At 40.2% G+C, this 13808-nt stretch overlaps 1 protein-coding gene across 1 annotated transcript; it reads left to right on the forward strand.

Moving 5' to 3' along the window:
* The first annotated feature begins 3693 nt into the window (after positions 1-3693).
* Positions 3694-13376, forward strand: LOC127449507 (angiomotin-like 2a). Its single transcript, XM_051712992.1, has 11 exons — positions 3694-3877; positions 4798-5586; positions 5707-5899; positions 7452-7596; positions 7699-7785; positions 9310-9605; positions 9705-9904; positions 10018-10119; positions 10250-10416; positions 10745-10927; positions 11286-13376. Exons 2-11 carry the CDS (start codon positions 4874-4876, stop codon positions 11372-11374), a joined length of 2175 nt encoding a protein of 724 aa, XP_051568952.1. The 5' UTR covers positions 3694-3877; positions 4798-4873; the 3' UTR covers positions 11375-13376.
* The last annotated feature ends 432 nt before the right edge of the window (positions 13377-13808 follow it).

A 13808-nucleotide genomic window follows, 5' to 3' on the forward strand; every position in this document is an offset into this window, starting at 1 on the left:
CTGTCCTTGATTCATGAAGAAGGGATATTTCAAAAAGGGACGACAGGTCATTAGTGGAACACTGACCCTCGGGCCAGGATGGATTTGGGTAGGCAAATGAAAGGCCAAAGGACTGGTTGAAATATGGTTGAGGTGATGAGAGAGATAAAGATCACTGCCCCAGCAGCTGTACTTTGACACCGAAGAGAGACCCTGGATCTTTGTCAGTTGGATCCTGGATATATAGTTTGCAAAAAATTTCCTTACCATCTCTTATTGGAATTGTTGGAATAAGTGAAGAAATTAATATACATTAAAGAAAATGCATGCCATGGCAATGGTCCTTTCATGCTGCTATATGACATAAATAATGTTAAATATTCAGTTCAAACAAAACAGCTCACCTGTGAACCCACATGCTTTTCCATGAATGTGTTTTCTGGAATTTAAATTGCAGGCAGGTGCAGCTGGAATCTGCAAATGCATTTCTAGACCAGTTGTTTGACACAAAGTGGCATTCTCTGTTACAATCTCAGAGTCTGCAAATGCCAAATACATTTTTCAGTTTCAATTTTAAGTTAATCTGTATGACAGTTTTAGCTGTAACCAAAGCCAAGAGTGATATTATATAATCTTAAAAATTGATGTTTGAAATCTAAAAAACACACATATAAGCATGCACACACAGAGCTGTTATAAATGCAGTTGCTCATGCATGTAAATTATGTGCTGTTTTTAAATAAAAGTCTAATTAAGTTGAAACCCCCCTCCTTACCCCTCTTTTTCCAGCCACACTGGCCCCAATGCACATGCTAATGTGTGGAATGCAGCCATTTCCTCCCTCTCCAGGAAGACAAAGAGAGTCAAGGCTGAGACAGTGACAGTGTTCCCCCCTTTCCATAAGCTTCACTGTCTTTCTAATAAAAAATGACTCTCTAGATATTGTACATTCAGCAATATAATGAAACAAAAAATGCTACATCAAAAACCCAGCGAGAGTATAGTTCAACACATTAGTCTCTATTGGCGGCATTTGATGCATTTTGATAGTTATTTTTAGATTTGCTAATGTATACAGAGAAAGACTATTCCTGAATATACATATATGACCTGAAATTGCCATTAAATAATGACATTACAGTCTCATTGTATAGTGGTACCAACAGCAACACACACAATATGCATTGAAGATCAATATCTGTTTGATAACATAAGTAGAATGAGTGTATAGGCAAATGTTGACAAAACATTGGCTTAACCTGCTGTTACCGTAATTGCCGTGCAAATGTACTATTTGTAGTTTTCTTAGGAAAATGAATGTTTGACTGTTTGCAAGTTTGCATAAAAAGATGAGGAAGAATAGGAACAGATCCATGCAGGTGATATGAAGGGAGTCCAACTGTCTAATCAACAAGTGCAGGCTTGATTTCTAAACAGATGCCACACACACAAAATGTAGGGGCTTTCTAACTCCCCAAAGCATGTTCTTCCGAGCAGGTGGCTGTGTTTTCAACAGATCTTCTATATTACTGTAATCCATAGCTTATCTTCTCAATGTGAAAGTTGAGATGAGAGTAAATTATGTGAATGTAATAGTGGATTTTTTTTTTCTTTTTTCTTTTACTGTTGGAGCAAATGGGAATGCAAAAATAATATTTGCTATGGTCTCCAATGTACCTCTGTAGAAGTTTACCTCTGTATACTTTACATCCGTGTTCCAAACCCGACAATGTAAGAAGCGTCCATCTTCAACAACAGATCTGTCATCTAGTAATATGACTGTCTGCTTTATACCAATCTGTCATTGCCTGTAAATATTTGTTTGTGTGCCAAAACATGGAGCTGCAGTGCAAATAATAAAACATGTCATAAGTGTGGAATGGTCTGTAATGAAAGCATAAAGCATGATGAAAGGTAGTGTATGGACATGGCATACAAAGGTTATATGTGTGAAGGGGTCAGACGTGTGTGTTTGTGAATAGAGTGTTTGTGTAAAATGTGTAAGGGAGGTGTAGGGTATAGGAGCAGATGGTAGACCTCTCCCCAGCAATGTCTGCTTAAGAGAGAACAATACATCTCTCTTTCTGAGGCATGATTAAGGGGTGGAAGAGAATTGCTCTCCATGGACAGCTGGTTGGCAGCATGCCTCAAACACATACAGACACCCCCCTCCCAATCTTCCACAAAGACACACTCAGCAATTAACTGGCACGGGCCATGGCTTAAACATTCACCAGTCCAGAGCAAACAAAAGACCTTTAAATCAGTTCTCTAATAGCTTGTGGGCTGTCTTTATCTGATACACAACCAACCAATTGTTTTAGGGGATGTTTTTGTCTTATTTTTGATGCTTTTTTTATTTTTATTTATTTATTTTTTTTTTCCTGTTGTGTTTTCTGTTATCCCAAAACAATGAATTATGACAAGAATATGGGTCGTTGACAAATAAATTTGTCCACTGGCCAGGCAATCAAAATGAGAAATATTTTAAAAATCTAGCTTAAAACATTTTCAAGTTTGTAGAAATGAAATCTTTGTGTGCATGTTGCATATTCTACAAATAAATAAATGCATAAATAAAATATTTAATTACCTTAAAAGGAATTAAAATACTTCCCTTGTACCTTGTACTCATCAGTGTACACAATTTTTTTTAGATATATTATTTTACAAATATCATGTAATTTTGTCATGATTATCAAGATACTTTCTTAGGGTTACTTCATTTGACCTGAACAAGATATAAAAATGACATAATATTGGATTTTATTTATTTACTAAAAAAAAAAAAAAAAAAAAACTTCACACAGTGATGGGCTAAGGGCTACACTCCACTTTAATTTTTATTTTTATTTTTTTGAATACATACCTGCATTGATCACACCACCTGACTTTGGAGGATAAAATATAAATTGATATATATATATCAACATTTTCAAGAATTTCAGCTTTTAATGAGATGTTCATTTTACCTTTGACTTTAACCCTAAATCAAAATGACATATCTTGGAAATTACAAACATGTTCATCACAATAGATGTGTATTCAGTTTGTTTTGTGGCAATTGAATTTTTAATGTATTTTGAATAGGCTAACTTAATAAATCAAGGAAAAATAATAATAATAATAATAATTAGCTTCACCTCATTGGCCCAAATACCAGTTATGACATAATGCATAGGCTACGATTTACGACAGAAAATTACACAAATGGCATGTTTTTAACAATACAATTGTTATAAAAAGTGACTACAAAAAGTAGCAGAAATGTAGAATATTATTTCTATGTCAAAGAACACACATTAATAAACCTTATCTTAGAGGACAACTTCTTCATAGGTTTTATATGGGCACACATTAGCCTACTATAGCTAAAGTCATTGCAACTTTAAAAGAAGGTTAAACAAAACAGAATAACAAAATTATTTAAAGTTTCTCTACACAGTGTGCAACGACCTTTTCAACATCTTTCTCACCGTTATAAACAAACAAAACTGAACGTTTCAACACGTGAAGCAAGACAAAAGCTCATCGGACTGGCAGCGGCGTCTAGTGAACACAGGGAGAAGGGCCGAGGCTCTTCCTGCGCTCTCGGAAAGGAGGCGGGAGAGCGACAAGCGGAACTGCTTTTGATCCCCGAGGGATTCGCAGCCTTCGCATTCCACGCATTCCAGGGGCCGCAAACAATCGGAGCTCGGACACTTATTAGCGGCGCCCCTCCCCTTCTGCTCTCAGTCTGCTGGAGGAGCTCTCCAGACGCGCACTGTATTGAATCATACGAATGGAAATATAAGCCTTTTACTCAACGAATTTTCTTCAGGATTAGCTATATCGTTAAACAGATATATGAGTACAGACCACGGTCCAGATTTTTTATTGTTGATGCGACTGTGATTCGGTGAGTTTTAAAGGGTTTTAAAAAATATATATATATATTCTGTTGACTGAGGATCCCTGTAAATGAACCTTTTTATGGCACACTCCTTGGATGATTTTTTGTCAGTTAACAAATGATTTGATTGGCTACTGTGTGTTTTAAAATTAATTTTATAGATTGTAGATCTACGATATGATTTTAGGATTGTGTACAAGCTGCTAATCCAACAATTGTACTTGTTAAACGCGCGTGAATGTTTTGTTTTGGCAAAAATAACATTGTGGGAGTACGTTCAGGGTAAACTGCTAGGAAAGAATGGTGAACTGGCCAACTTTTACAATCTCCCTTACATAGCATTCGCACTCATTTTGGCAAGTTAGAATGCAATAGCAATATTACAGTTGTGGCTGGAAAACAGAGGCGAGACACTGGCTCGTATTTGCAGCGGGAAATAATCGTCGCAACTTTGGAAAGTTTATGGGAATTACCCACATTCTATTCACTCTTAAAGATGTTTAACTTTTATTTTGTCTTGTTTTTATCTTCTTCTTCTTTTGTTTGATGTTTTCATTATGCCTGCCCTATTACACACACACAATTAGTACTACTTGCTTACTTTTCCAGTATGTTGGTCCTTTTAAAGTTCTGTTTTGGGAACTTGGAAAATTCAGACTGAATGATGGCTGTTGGAGGATGGTGTCAGTGGTATTTTGGGCAAACGTGGTGTTGCTATGGGCAAAGGCAGTGAGCCTAGAAACATGTGGCATGAGTGAGACTCCACTCACGGGTGTTTGCTGTTTCCTGTAGAGTATGCAATGGTGTTTCATCTCGTTCTAGTGATTTATATAATTTCAATACAGAAGAACATTAATACAAAAGATTAGCATTTGAAATGCTTATTTTACATTGATCTTTTTTTCTTCTTTCTCTTTTTTAATTAGGTACACAGTCCAGTCAAAAATCTCTCATAACACTCGTGCACAAAAAAAAAAAAAAAAACAAAGAAAAAAGATTGAAATGAGAACCGCGGAGGATTCATCAGGCACGGTGCTGCATCGACTAATTCAAGAGCAGCTCCGTTATGGGAACCCCACCGATCCAACTCTGTTAGCCATCCAGCAGCAGGCTCTGCGAGGAGGTAGCAGCGGTGGGGGTGCAGGAAGCTCTCGTTCATCCCTGGAGAGCCTAACGCAAGAGGAATCCCTCTCCCCCCAGTTGTCCACCAGGCAGGAGCCTCAGGGCCAAGAGCACCAGGGGGACTATCAGCATTCAGAGAGTCCCGTCTGCCACCTTTATCAGCTCCACACAGAGGAGCTGCCCACTTATGAAGAGGCAAAAGCACACTCGCAGTACCTAGCCTACCAGAGGGGGCAGGTTGGACATCTCGAGACCCCTGGAGTGGTTGCTGTGTCTGAGCAGGACAAAAGCATGTGGGATATGAAACGGGAGCATGCTCGCTCACTCAGCGAGCGCCTCATGCAGCTCTCTCTGGAGAGGAATTGTGCCCATGACAATGTTCCCATGAGCTCATCGCATAGCTACCCTCAGCTCTCCAATAATCACCCTGGGCCTGTTGTGAATGAGAGGTCAATTCATGAGTCAGACCAGCGTGGTCCACCCCCGGAGTATCCCTTCATGGTCAGATCCCCTGGATATATGCTTAGCCATTCACAGGAACATGGGCACTATTACAAAGAGCCCCCTCCTGCTTTTCACTCACAACATCACAGGTACTTTCAGCTACTGATGTTGATCTTATTTTAAATGGCTTGGTATTTTGTTGCTGATATGTTCTTAATGGCACACTATTAGGTGCTGAATTTGTATTTATCTGTCTGTTTTTCTCTCAGGTTATTTCCGAACCAGTCACATGCCCCCCACCATAGCGGCCTGCCCACGATGACCCCTGCTGGCAAGGATGTCATCGTTGGAGGATACAGCATCCCCACAAACAATTGTCAAGTGGAGCAGCTGATTAAAGAGAACAAGAGGCTGAGAGGAGAAGTGGAGAGCTACAGTGAGAAGGCAGCAAGGCTACAGAAGGTATGAGAGGGCTTTTTGTTCCAGTCTGCTTCTTAGTAACGTCCTAGAACTGTGATATTCTTGGCATGACCCCACACTTTGCCATAGATGCAAAAGAGGCAGCTGTGGCCTTTGATTCTGATCTCAGAAATGACCTACAAAGGGTGTAGAAACAAGAAATCATTGTGCACCAGTGGCTTCTAGCTGCTGCATTCTTAGAAGAGATTTGCCCTCTTTCCGTGTAGGAATGTGCGCAAGGGAGAGGATCACAAGGATTTTAATTAATTTTGAAAAGGACTCATTTCTGGCGACTGAGTGAAATTTCTCAGTAACTTATTTAGCCATCTGAGAAAACACAGAATTCACCCATGCCTGCAATGCCAGGCATTTTTCTGTAATGTGATAATGTCATCACTGAAATGCCAGAATGTCATAGCAGAACAAGGGAAGAAAAACTAGCTTATCTTGCCATTTGTTTTGCAAAGCTTTATTGGGCTAGTTATTGTGTGTGTTAACGTTTTTTATTGAGCTTTAACACACACACAAACATTCATTTTTGGTGCTCCTTGAATATGTCATACTGTGGTTTAATGCAGATTGAATTTCAGTTCCAATAAAAAGTATTTATCACCTGGACAACTGTATCCTTAGAAGAGGGCCATTCTAAAACAGCAGATTAGAAAGATCAAGCTGCCTTCATATAGAGCGATGGATTGTAAATCAGGGAACTCAGAAGGGGGGAGGCCTCCCTGAATTGCTCTAAGGCAATCTTTGTGAGAAATCCAATGGGATGCCAATAGGAGCAGATGTCTTAGCTCATCCCAGTGTCTCTGCGTAGACCACAGCTGTTAGACTGGGCTGCAAAGAGCAACAGCCAGACCCCACAGCTGTGGATTCCCTGTCTCAATGGCCCCTTTCACTTTCACTCTTAAACAGAACCCCACATGGCAAGTAGGGTTCTCCCTATGAATTTACCAACACATTCATTTGATCAATGTCTACAACCATAGTTCTCATCCAATGCACAAGGAAATGTACTAAAATCACAGTTTAAACCTTCACTTACTTACACTGGGTCAATACATTTTTGGGGAAAATGTGCTCTTTCACAAGTAATTTTCCCTGTCACAAATGCCGTAAAGGTGCACATAGTGTGGAGAACTGTTCCTTTGTGAATGGTATTCCTTCAGTGCTCACTGTTTCTTTGTTCCCTTCACTTGCCTTTTGCATCCCGCCCTTTAGGGAGATGAATGTGCAGACACCTGGGACTCATAAGTGTTCTTTCTGGAATGTTAATTCAATTCACAGTCCCTGAAGAGCTCTGAGAGAGTGATTCACTTTTGGGCAGGAGCAGCAAAGAGCTCAGCCAAGCACATTCTTTTCTTTTTCCCTCTCTTCCGATATTTTTGTCTATCTGTCATTCCCTCGTTCTGATCCTTGTGTCATTATGCTCAGGTGTAAGAAGTTAGGTCCCCTTTAAGCTCCATTAAAGCTTATTCAGATGGTCATTGGTTAATTCCTGTTGGAAAAAGGGACATGGTGGATATTAAGATGCCTTTTTTTTGTATTTCAGCTGGAGCAGGAGATTCAGAGGATATCTGAGGCCTATGAGACCCTAATGAAGGGATCTGCAAAGAGAGAAGCCCTCGAGAAAACCATGAGGAACAAGCTTGATAGTGAAATCAAGCGACTCCATGACTTCAACAGAGATCTCAGGGGTAAGATGTTTCACATACCTCAGTAATTGTCTTCAGGGTTTAAAATATGAGCCACATGTTTAGATATGAGGCGATACATATAATTGTTAACTCCCACATTAGATCGCCTGGAAACAGCTAACAAACAGAGAGCAGCCATGGAAGTGGAAGACAAGAGTCAGCATGCCTTCGCCAAACTGGTTGAGCAAAGTAAGAATTCCCCTTTGAATCTCTATAAATTGTCTTTCCCCTAATGTGCGGTCAACCATACAAGAAGTTACAGCTGTTCCCACTGAGTTTTTATGTTTACATTGTAGGCATAACGATGCATTCCTCTGACAATAGTGCACTGCATGTTTATTATTGCTGTGATTCCTGAGAAAGCGTTTGTTTTGATATATTCCTTGCTAAACTGAAATGGTCCATTAGCATAGCAAAGGATGGCACTTTTTACAAACTAAAGTGGCATGCAGAGTTCAGTGAATAGCTGCTAGTTTGGTGCTGGTTCAAATCCAATGAGTGTATCTTGGATAGTTGCTTTCGGAATTTGACCACAAACCTTTATAATCTCTCTAAGTAAATGTGACCTAGATTCCTAGAATATTTTCAGGTATTTTGGGATGCCCTGTCCTCCTGGAATGGTTCCCCACAAGTCCACCCCATATTTCAGGCTCAGAGGTCCTAAGCACCCTCTTCTGGTTCCCCCATAGACCAAAGGCAGATTCAGGGAAGACCTGGCTCTCTGGCTCTCCATTTTTGGGCGTATTAGGGCTAAAGAATTCAGGGTAAACTGGATTCATTTTGCTAATCATAATAGGGATTTTTTTTTTTTAGCTCAGAGGAGAAACCACTTTATAATCCTACACATAGTTCCACAGATGCATATCCTAGGCAAGATTCAGCACCTTTGAAGACTTAAAATGATGTGGATGTTAACATTATGCTTTATGACCTTGTGGAGGTATTTGCTTTGCTTGTTTACTGCCTGGCTCAGAGGCATTCCAGAGATCCAGTTGGTACAAAGACGTGCCTGTGTGTGTAAGTGGATAAGAGGAAGTCTGCATTCCATCCAAAGGCATTTGTTTTGGGTTGTATAATCAGGGCCCTAGAGCAGAAGCAGCATGGAACACTAATTGCTGTCTAATTTGTTTTCTATATCGCAAGGTGTTCAGAGTGACCCAGAAAGATGAGTTGAGATTTACTGTGCCCCTTTTCAGTATGCCGAGTGATCTTAAGAGTTGATGTGGGTTTGTGGAATTCAGCATCCCGAAAGGGAATTCATTGAATTGCTTTTGTAATCTGGGCATTCTAAAGCAGTCTGCAGTGTAGGTCAAAGGACACAGGGAGACTTGGCCACTCCCCTAAAACCCAGACAGACGTGTGTAAATCAAGCATCCCTCTTTTGTTTCAGACTCCTGTGGGAAGCTTTTCCCCTGAGAATTGGTTAGAATAAGACTGCAGCCCAGAGAATGCTTTGGACACACCACAGTTCTAGAGCATGGGCATTCATTTTGTAGCCTGCCTAATAGCTATGCATAATGTCTGAAGAGTATTCACTGTGCATAAGCACAACATTCCATAGGAAATATGATTGAGCAATACTGGCACATATCTGTGCTGTACCCTTACCGCATAGTGAAAGCTCTCTGCTTGAATAGTGTAGTAGAGTTGGTAAGAGTTTAGTACCCATCATTGTGCATTGTTGACACAATTTCTGTCTCTTTTTCTTCACAGATGAGGATCACCGGCGAGAGCGAGAGCATCTTGAAAAGGAGCTGCTGCATCTGCGGGGCTCAGGAGAGGAGTGGAGAAGGCGGCGAGAAGCCCTGGAGCAGGCGTTGGTATCTGCTCAAACACGGAATCGACAGCTGGAAGAGGAGCTACGCAGGAAGAGAGCTTATGTTGAAAAAGTGGAAAGGATGCAGAGCGCCTTGGCGCAGTTGCAGGCAGCATGTGAAAAGAGGGAATCACTGGAGCTACGACTACGGACCAGACTAGAGCAGGAGTTGAAGAGTCTGAGAGCTCAACAGGTAAAAGCAGACCTTTTTCATGCATCAGACTGGATGGTCTCACTGGATATCTTATGTGTTGGAAGATCATTCCTCAACCACATCTCCTCTCTCTTTCAGTGGCAATCTCAAGCCCAGCAGATGAGCCCTGGATCCTTCTCAGACTTGAATGTGTCATCTCTACAACAGCAGTTGAGGGAAAGAGAGGAGCAAGTTCTAGCCCTGGAGGCCGATATCACCCGTTGGGAGCAAAAGTATCTTGAGGAGAGTACAATGCGTCAGTTCGCCATGGACGCCGCCGCTACTGCAGCAGCCAGGAGGTGAGTCAACAGAAAACCAATAGACAAGCCTTGCCTCAAAGGACAGGGTATAGCTAATTATAACTAATTAGTTGTAATTTTTTCCTCCTGAATAACTGTAATGCTCTTTCCAGGGATACGACTATCATCAACCACTCACCTCGACATTCACCCAATAACAGCTTCAATGAGGACCTGCGTTCCCCCAACCATAGGCATCAGGAGATGGAAATCAGGTACTGTACGTCCACTGTTATTTTTTTCAGCCTTATAGTCAATTCAGTCAAAATTTTCACAACATTATGTGTTTAGTAATTTACTAGGCATTAGTGCTGTACCTGAAAGTAGTCTTTGTGTGCTTATCAGGATTCGTGCTCTTTATGCTCAACTTTTGGAGAAAGATGCCATTATAAAGGTCCTGCAGCATCGTTCACGACGAGAGCAAGGTCGACCTGAGCAGCAAGGCCTTCGTCCTGCTCGATCTGTCCCCTCCATCAACACAGTCGCCACGGCTTCCACAGCCCAAACAAAAGGTGAGCATAGTGGTGCAGGCATATAGGCCAAAAGCATGTGGCTACGACATGCCAGAACCAAAAATTACATATACTTTTAGCTGGACAACTGGAGGCTTCTTTACTTAGTGGCGATGTAATGTCGCCAAGGAAGAATGTGTCAACCAAAATAAAATGAGTGAAGCGACTAGCTGCTGTTCCTAAAATAGTTTACGTCTTGTGCATTTTGGTCTTCCCGTTCTCTGGAATAGATTCTTCAGAATAGTAAAGGGAGTTTACAGGATAGCAAATGTTTGCGTGGAGGCATGCCTAGTAATTAAAGCGTTTCCTTTTCCATCTGTGATTGCAGGGAAGAGCCTCTCAGATGACCAGACAGCAGTCGCATTATTGCCCCAATTGCCCCATTCACTCATCAAAACCCAGTGTCGAGACAGCAGCACCCAATGCGAGGAGTCTGTAGAGGAGACCAACCCTAAAGCAGAACCTGCTGTCACATTATCTGATCCTGAACCATCCATTGCCTCCAGCTCTGGTGTGTAAGCCATCAAATCTGACACTTTTCTCCCCTTTAGAATCTCTCCCTCTTTTCCCTCTTTTCACATATCTCCTTTTTGCACATATTTGTTTTTTCAAGCACAAATAATTAGAATTGTTGAAGTTGATGTGACATCTAATGTGAGCATATAGTTAATTTGTATGATCTATATCAGGTGACAATGACAACACAGTGGTTGGAAGTTCTCTCTATAATGATAATGCATTCTTGCCCTTTTGAACCAGAGTGGTTAAAGAATAACCTGAACACTGTGAACAAAGTGGAGCTTTTGTAAAATTTGCCACTAAATCCAGGTAATAGCCAAGAAAACTGAAAATCTTGTATTTCATTACAGATTACAACTCAGAGACACCTCTGGTCTCTCTCAACACAACTCAGATCAACAGCTGTGTTGAAAATGACATGGTGGAGATTCTCATCTAAAAGACTGTGGAGATCGGAGACAAATACTTCTCAGCTTGATGCTGCTCTTACACAAAGAGGATTCTCTCTCGGTCTTAGTCTGAAAACCACCCATGTGAAGAGAAGATGTGCTCGGCTTGAGCATGGTCGCCATTGGAGCCAGTCAGCTTTTTGCACCAGGAACCAAGAAGAAGAAACCGGGAAGAAAACTTAAAACCGAAGAGAACTTCAGGAACAGATGAGAAGAACCCTCAGTGTAGGAGGGAGCTGAGCTCCCTTGACAAATTCCCACCACAATACAAAAATGACCATCTCAGCTGGTGACTCTCAACCAGCTGGACTGTAAGATGTACAGTATATGTCTGAATCTGAGGTACTTGGACAGTACTCTACTACAGAGCTTCACAAAGCTAGCATAAGATTTTATAATTGCATATAAACACATCATATATGTTTATGTTAATTTTTATGCAACTTATTTATATGTATTGCTGCTGACTGTGTGACATTGAGTTTGTGAGTGCTGTAAGCATGGAGAAATAGGAAGAAACATAAGAACTATCCCACTGATTGTGATAAACTTTAATGTTTTTGCGTTTGCTTTCCTTTTATGGAGAAACCAAGGGCAGTGTACTTTTTTTTTTTTTTTTACCTGCTAAGTATACCAACCCATGTAAGACTATATCCCACATTCCTAGATAAAAAAAAACACAGACGAACATATGTCTAATTTTACATGCTCCATGTATAGTAGATGTGGCATCACAACTGTTTCATCCTTAAATATCAAGAAAAGAATAGTTTGGATTGTGGGAAGCCAAGTACAGTTTGAACCAGTAGGCCTAGTATTAGACCATTTACAAGAATAGTTGTGAAAATACCATCTGGACAACACTCCCTTTGACTAAATTATCATTACAGTTGGTGTTCTTATTATAATTGACTGACAGCGGGAGCTTTTCGCTCCCCATTTTAAGGAATGGAATGGGAAGGCTCCTTTTGTGGACAGTGAAAGGGCACATACTTCTGCTAACTCTTTATAGTGACACTTAGGGGAACTGCTACCCTTAAGAGGCACAGGGGGCTGATGTTTCAGATGCCATATTATTATTATTACTATATTGTGCCTCAAACTGCATCCACCAAGCTTGCCACTCCCTCGCAGACAAGCTGGAGCTAATCTTCTCACATTCCTCTGTGGTGGAATGCCCCTGCTCAGAGAAAAAAGGCTATCTGCAGTCTGACCCTTGGAATTGTTCAGAATAGTTGGCATTTAGATTACCATCCTCGTTTTGGATCTATTTATTTCCGTATTGCTGTGGTAGTAGGTTCTAATGCAAGTATCTAAATGGAAGGGTTATTTACATTCTGTGATACAGAAAAATGTAACATTTGATGATTTATCTATGGTTCTCCTGTCTAGCAAATGTGATTAGCTTTGATTTGTGAGAGGTTTGCTGAGAATTTAACATTTCTTTTTTCTGTCTGAAATATTTGTTCTCAGCTAAGACTGCACTTGTATTGTTTTTAGATGGTAGGATAATGGTATTAACATTTACCATTTGTAAACATCAGTCTTATCTATTTGGGTAATATGTATCGTACCATGTTAATTTAACCTTTTCTCACTCATGCTATGTTTATTTTCCTATTGCCTTCGATACAAAGTATTTGCTGGTCAATGTTTTGTAACGAGTCATGCTTTTTAAATGCTTTTTTTTTATTCACTACTTGGACTGTTTACAGAAAGGGCTGTTTTGAAACAAGAGAATTTAATATATTTTGTGTATTATTTTACTTTTTGGTATTTTGTGATGTGAACATAATGCCAAAGATTTGCATTACAATTTAAGTTATACAATAAAAATATGAGCATTAGCGAGGTGAAATGTAGATACACAGTTCAAACTGGTTGACCCATATTTGGATGTTGCTGTGAACTTCTAGATTGGGAAATTTTTTGTATGTCATTAACATTTCAGTAATTTGAATTAAACTTTAATATATATATTTACAAAGACAATGTGTCTGTTGCTTTCTATCTTCAGTAAATGTACAACTGAAAAGACAGATGCACTTAGGGGGAGGTGTGTGTGGTATACCCTCCTAAGATGTTTCACAAGTGCAAGTCTGTACAAACTGCTCTTATCTGCGTCCCCTCGTTGGCATGAATGGTATCCTTTCCAAGCAGAAGGGAGCCTTATTCACAACAGTGAAATAATGCTGCCACCTGCTTTACTGTTGGCAAGCAGTTTTCATCAAGAGGGGCTGCATTCTCTATGCTCAGACCTGCAAAAAGAATGTTGTGCTCGTCAACAGCACACGTTTAATCAAAAGAAGTGCAAAAGTCAACAATTCAGACCAAACCAATGTAAGTACAATTGATGGCAGCAAAATAACAAGAATTGAAAACTTTAGGTTTTGAGATGTTTTCAAACAAAGAATGCATTGGTCT

Source organism: Myxocyprinus asiaticus, chromosome 12, assembly GCF_019703515.2.
Source record: "Myxocyprinus asiaticus isolate MX2 ecotype Aquarium Trade chromosome 12, UBuf_Myxa_2, whole genome shotgun sequence".
Classification (NCBI taxonomy): Eukaryota; Metazoa; Chordata; class Actinopteri; order Cypriniformes; family Catostomidae; genus Myxocyprinus; species Myxocyprinus asiaticus.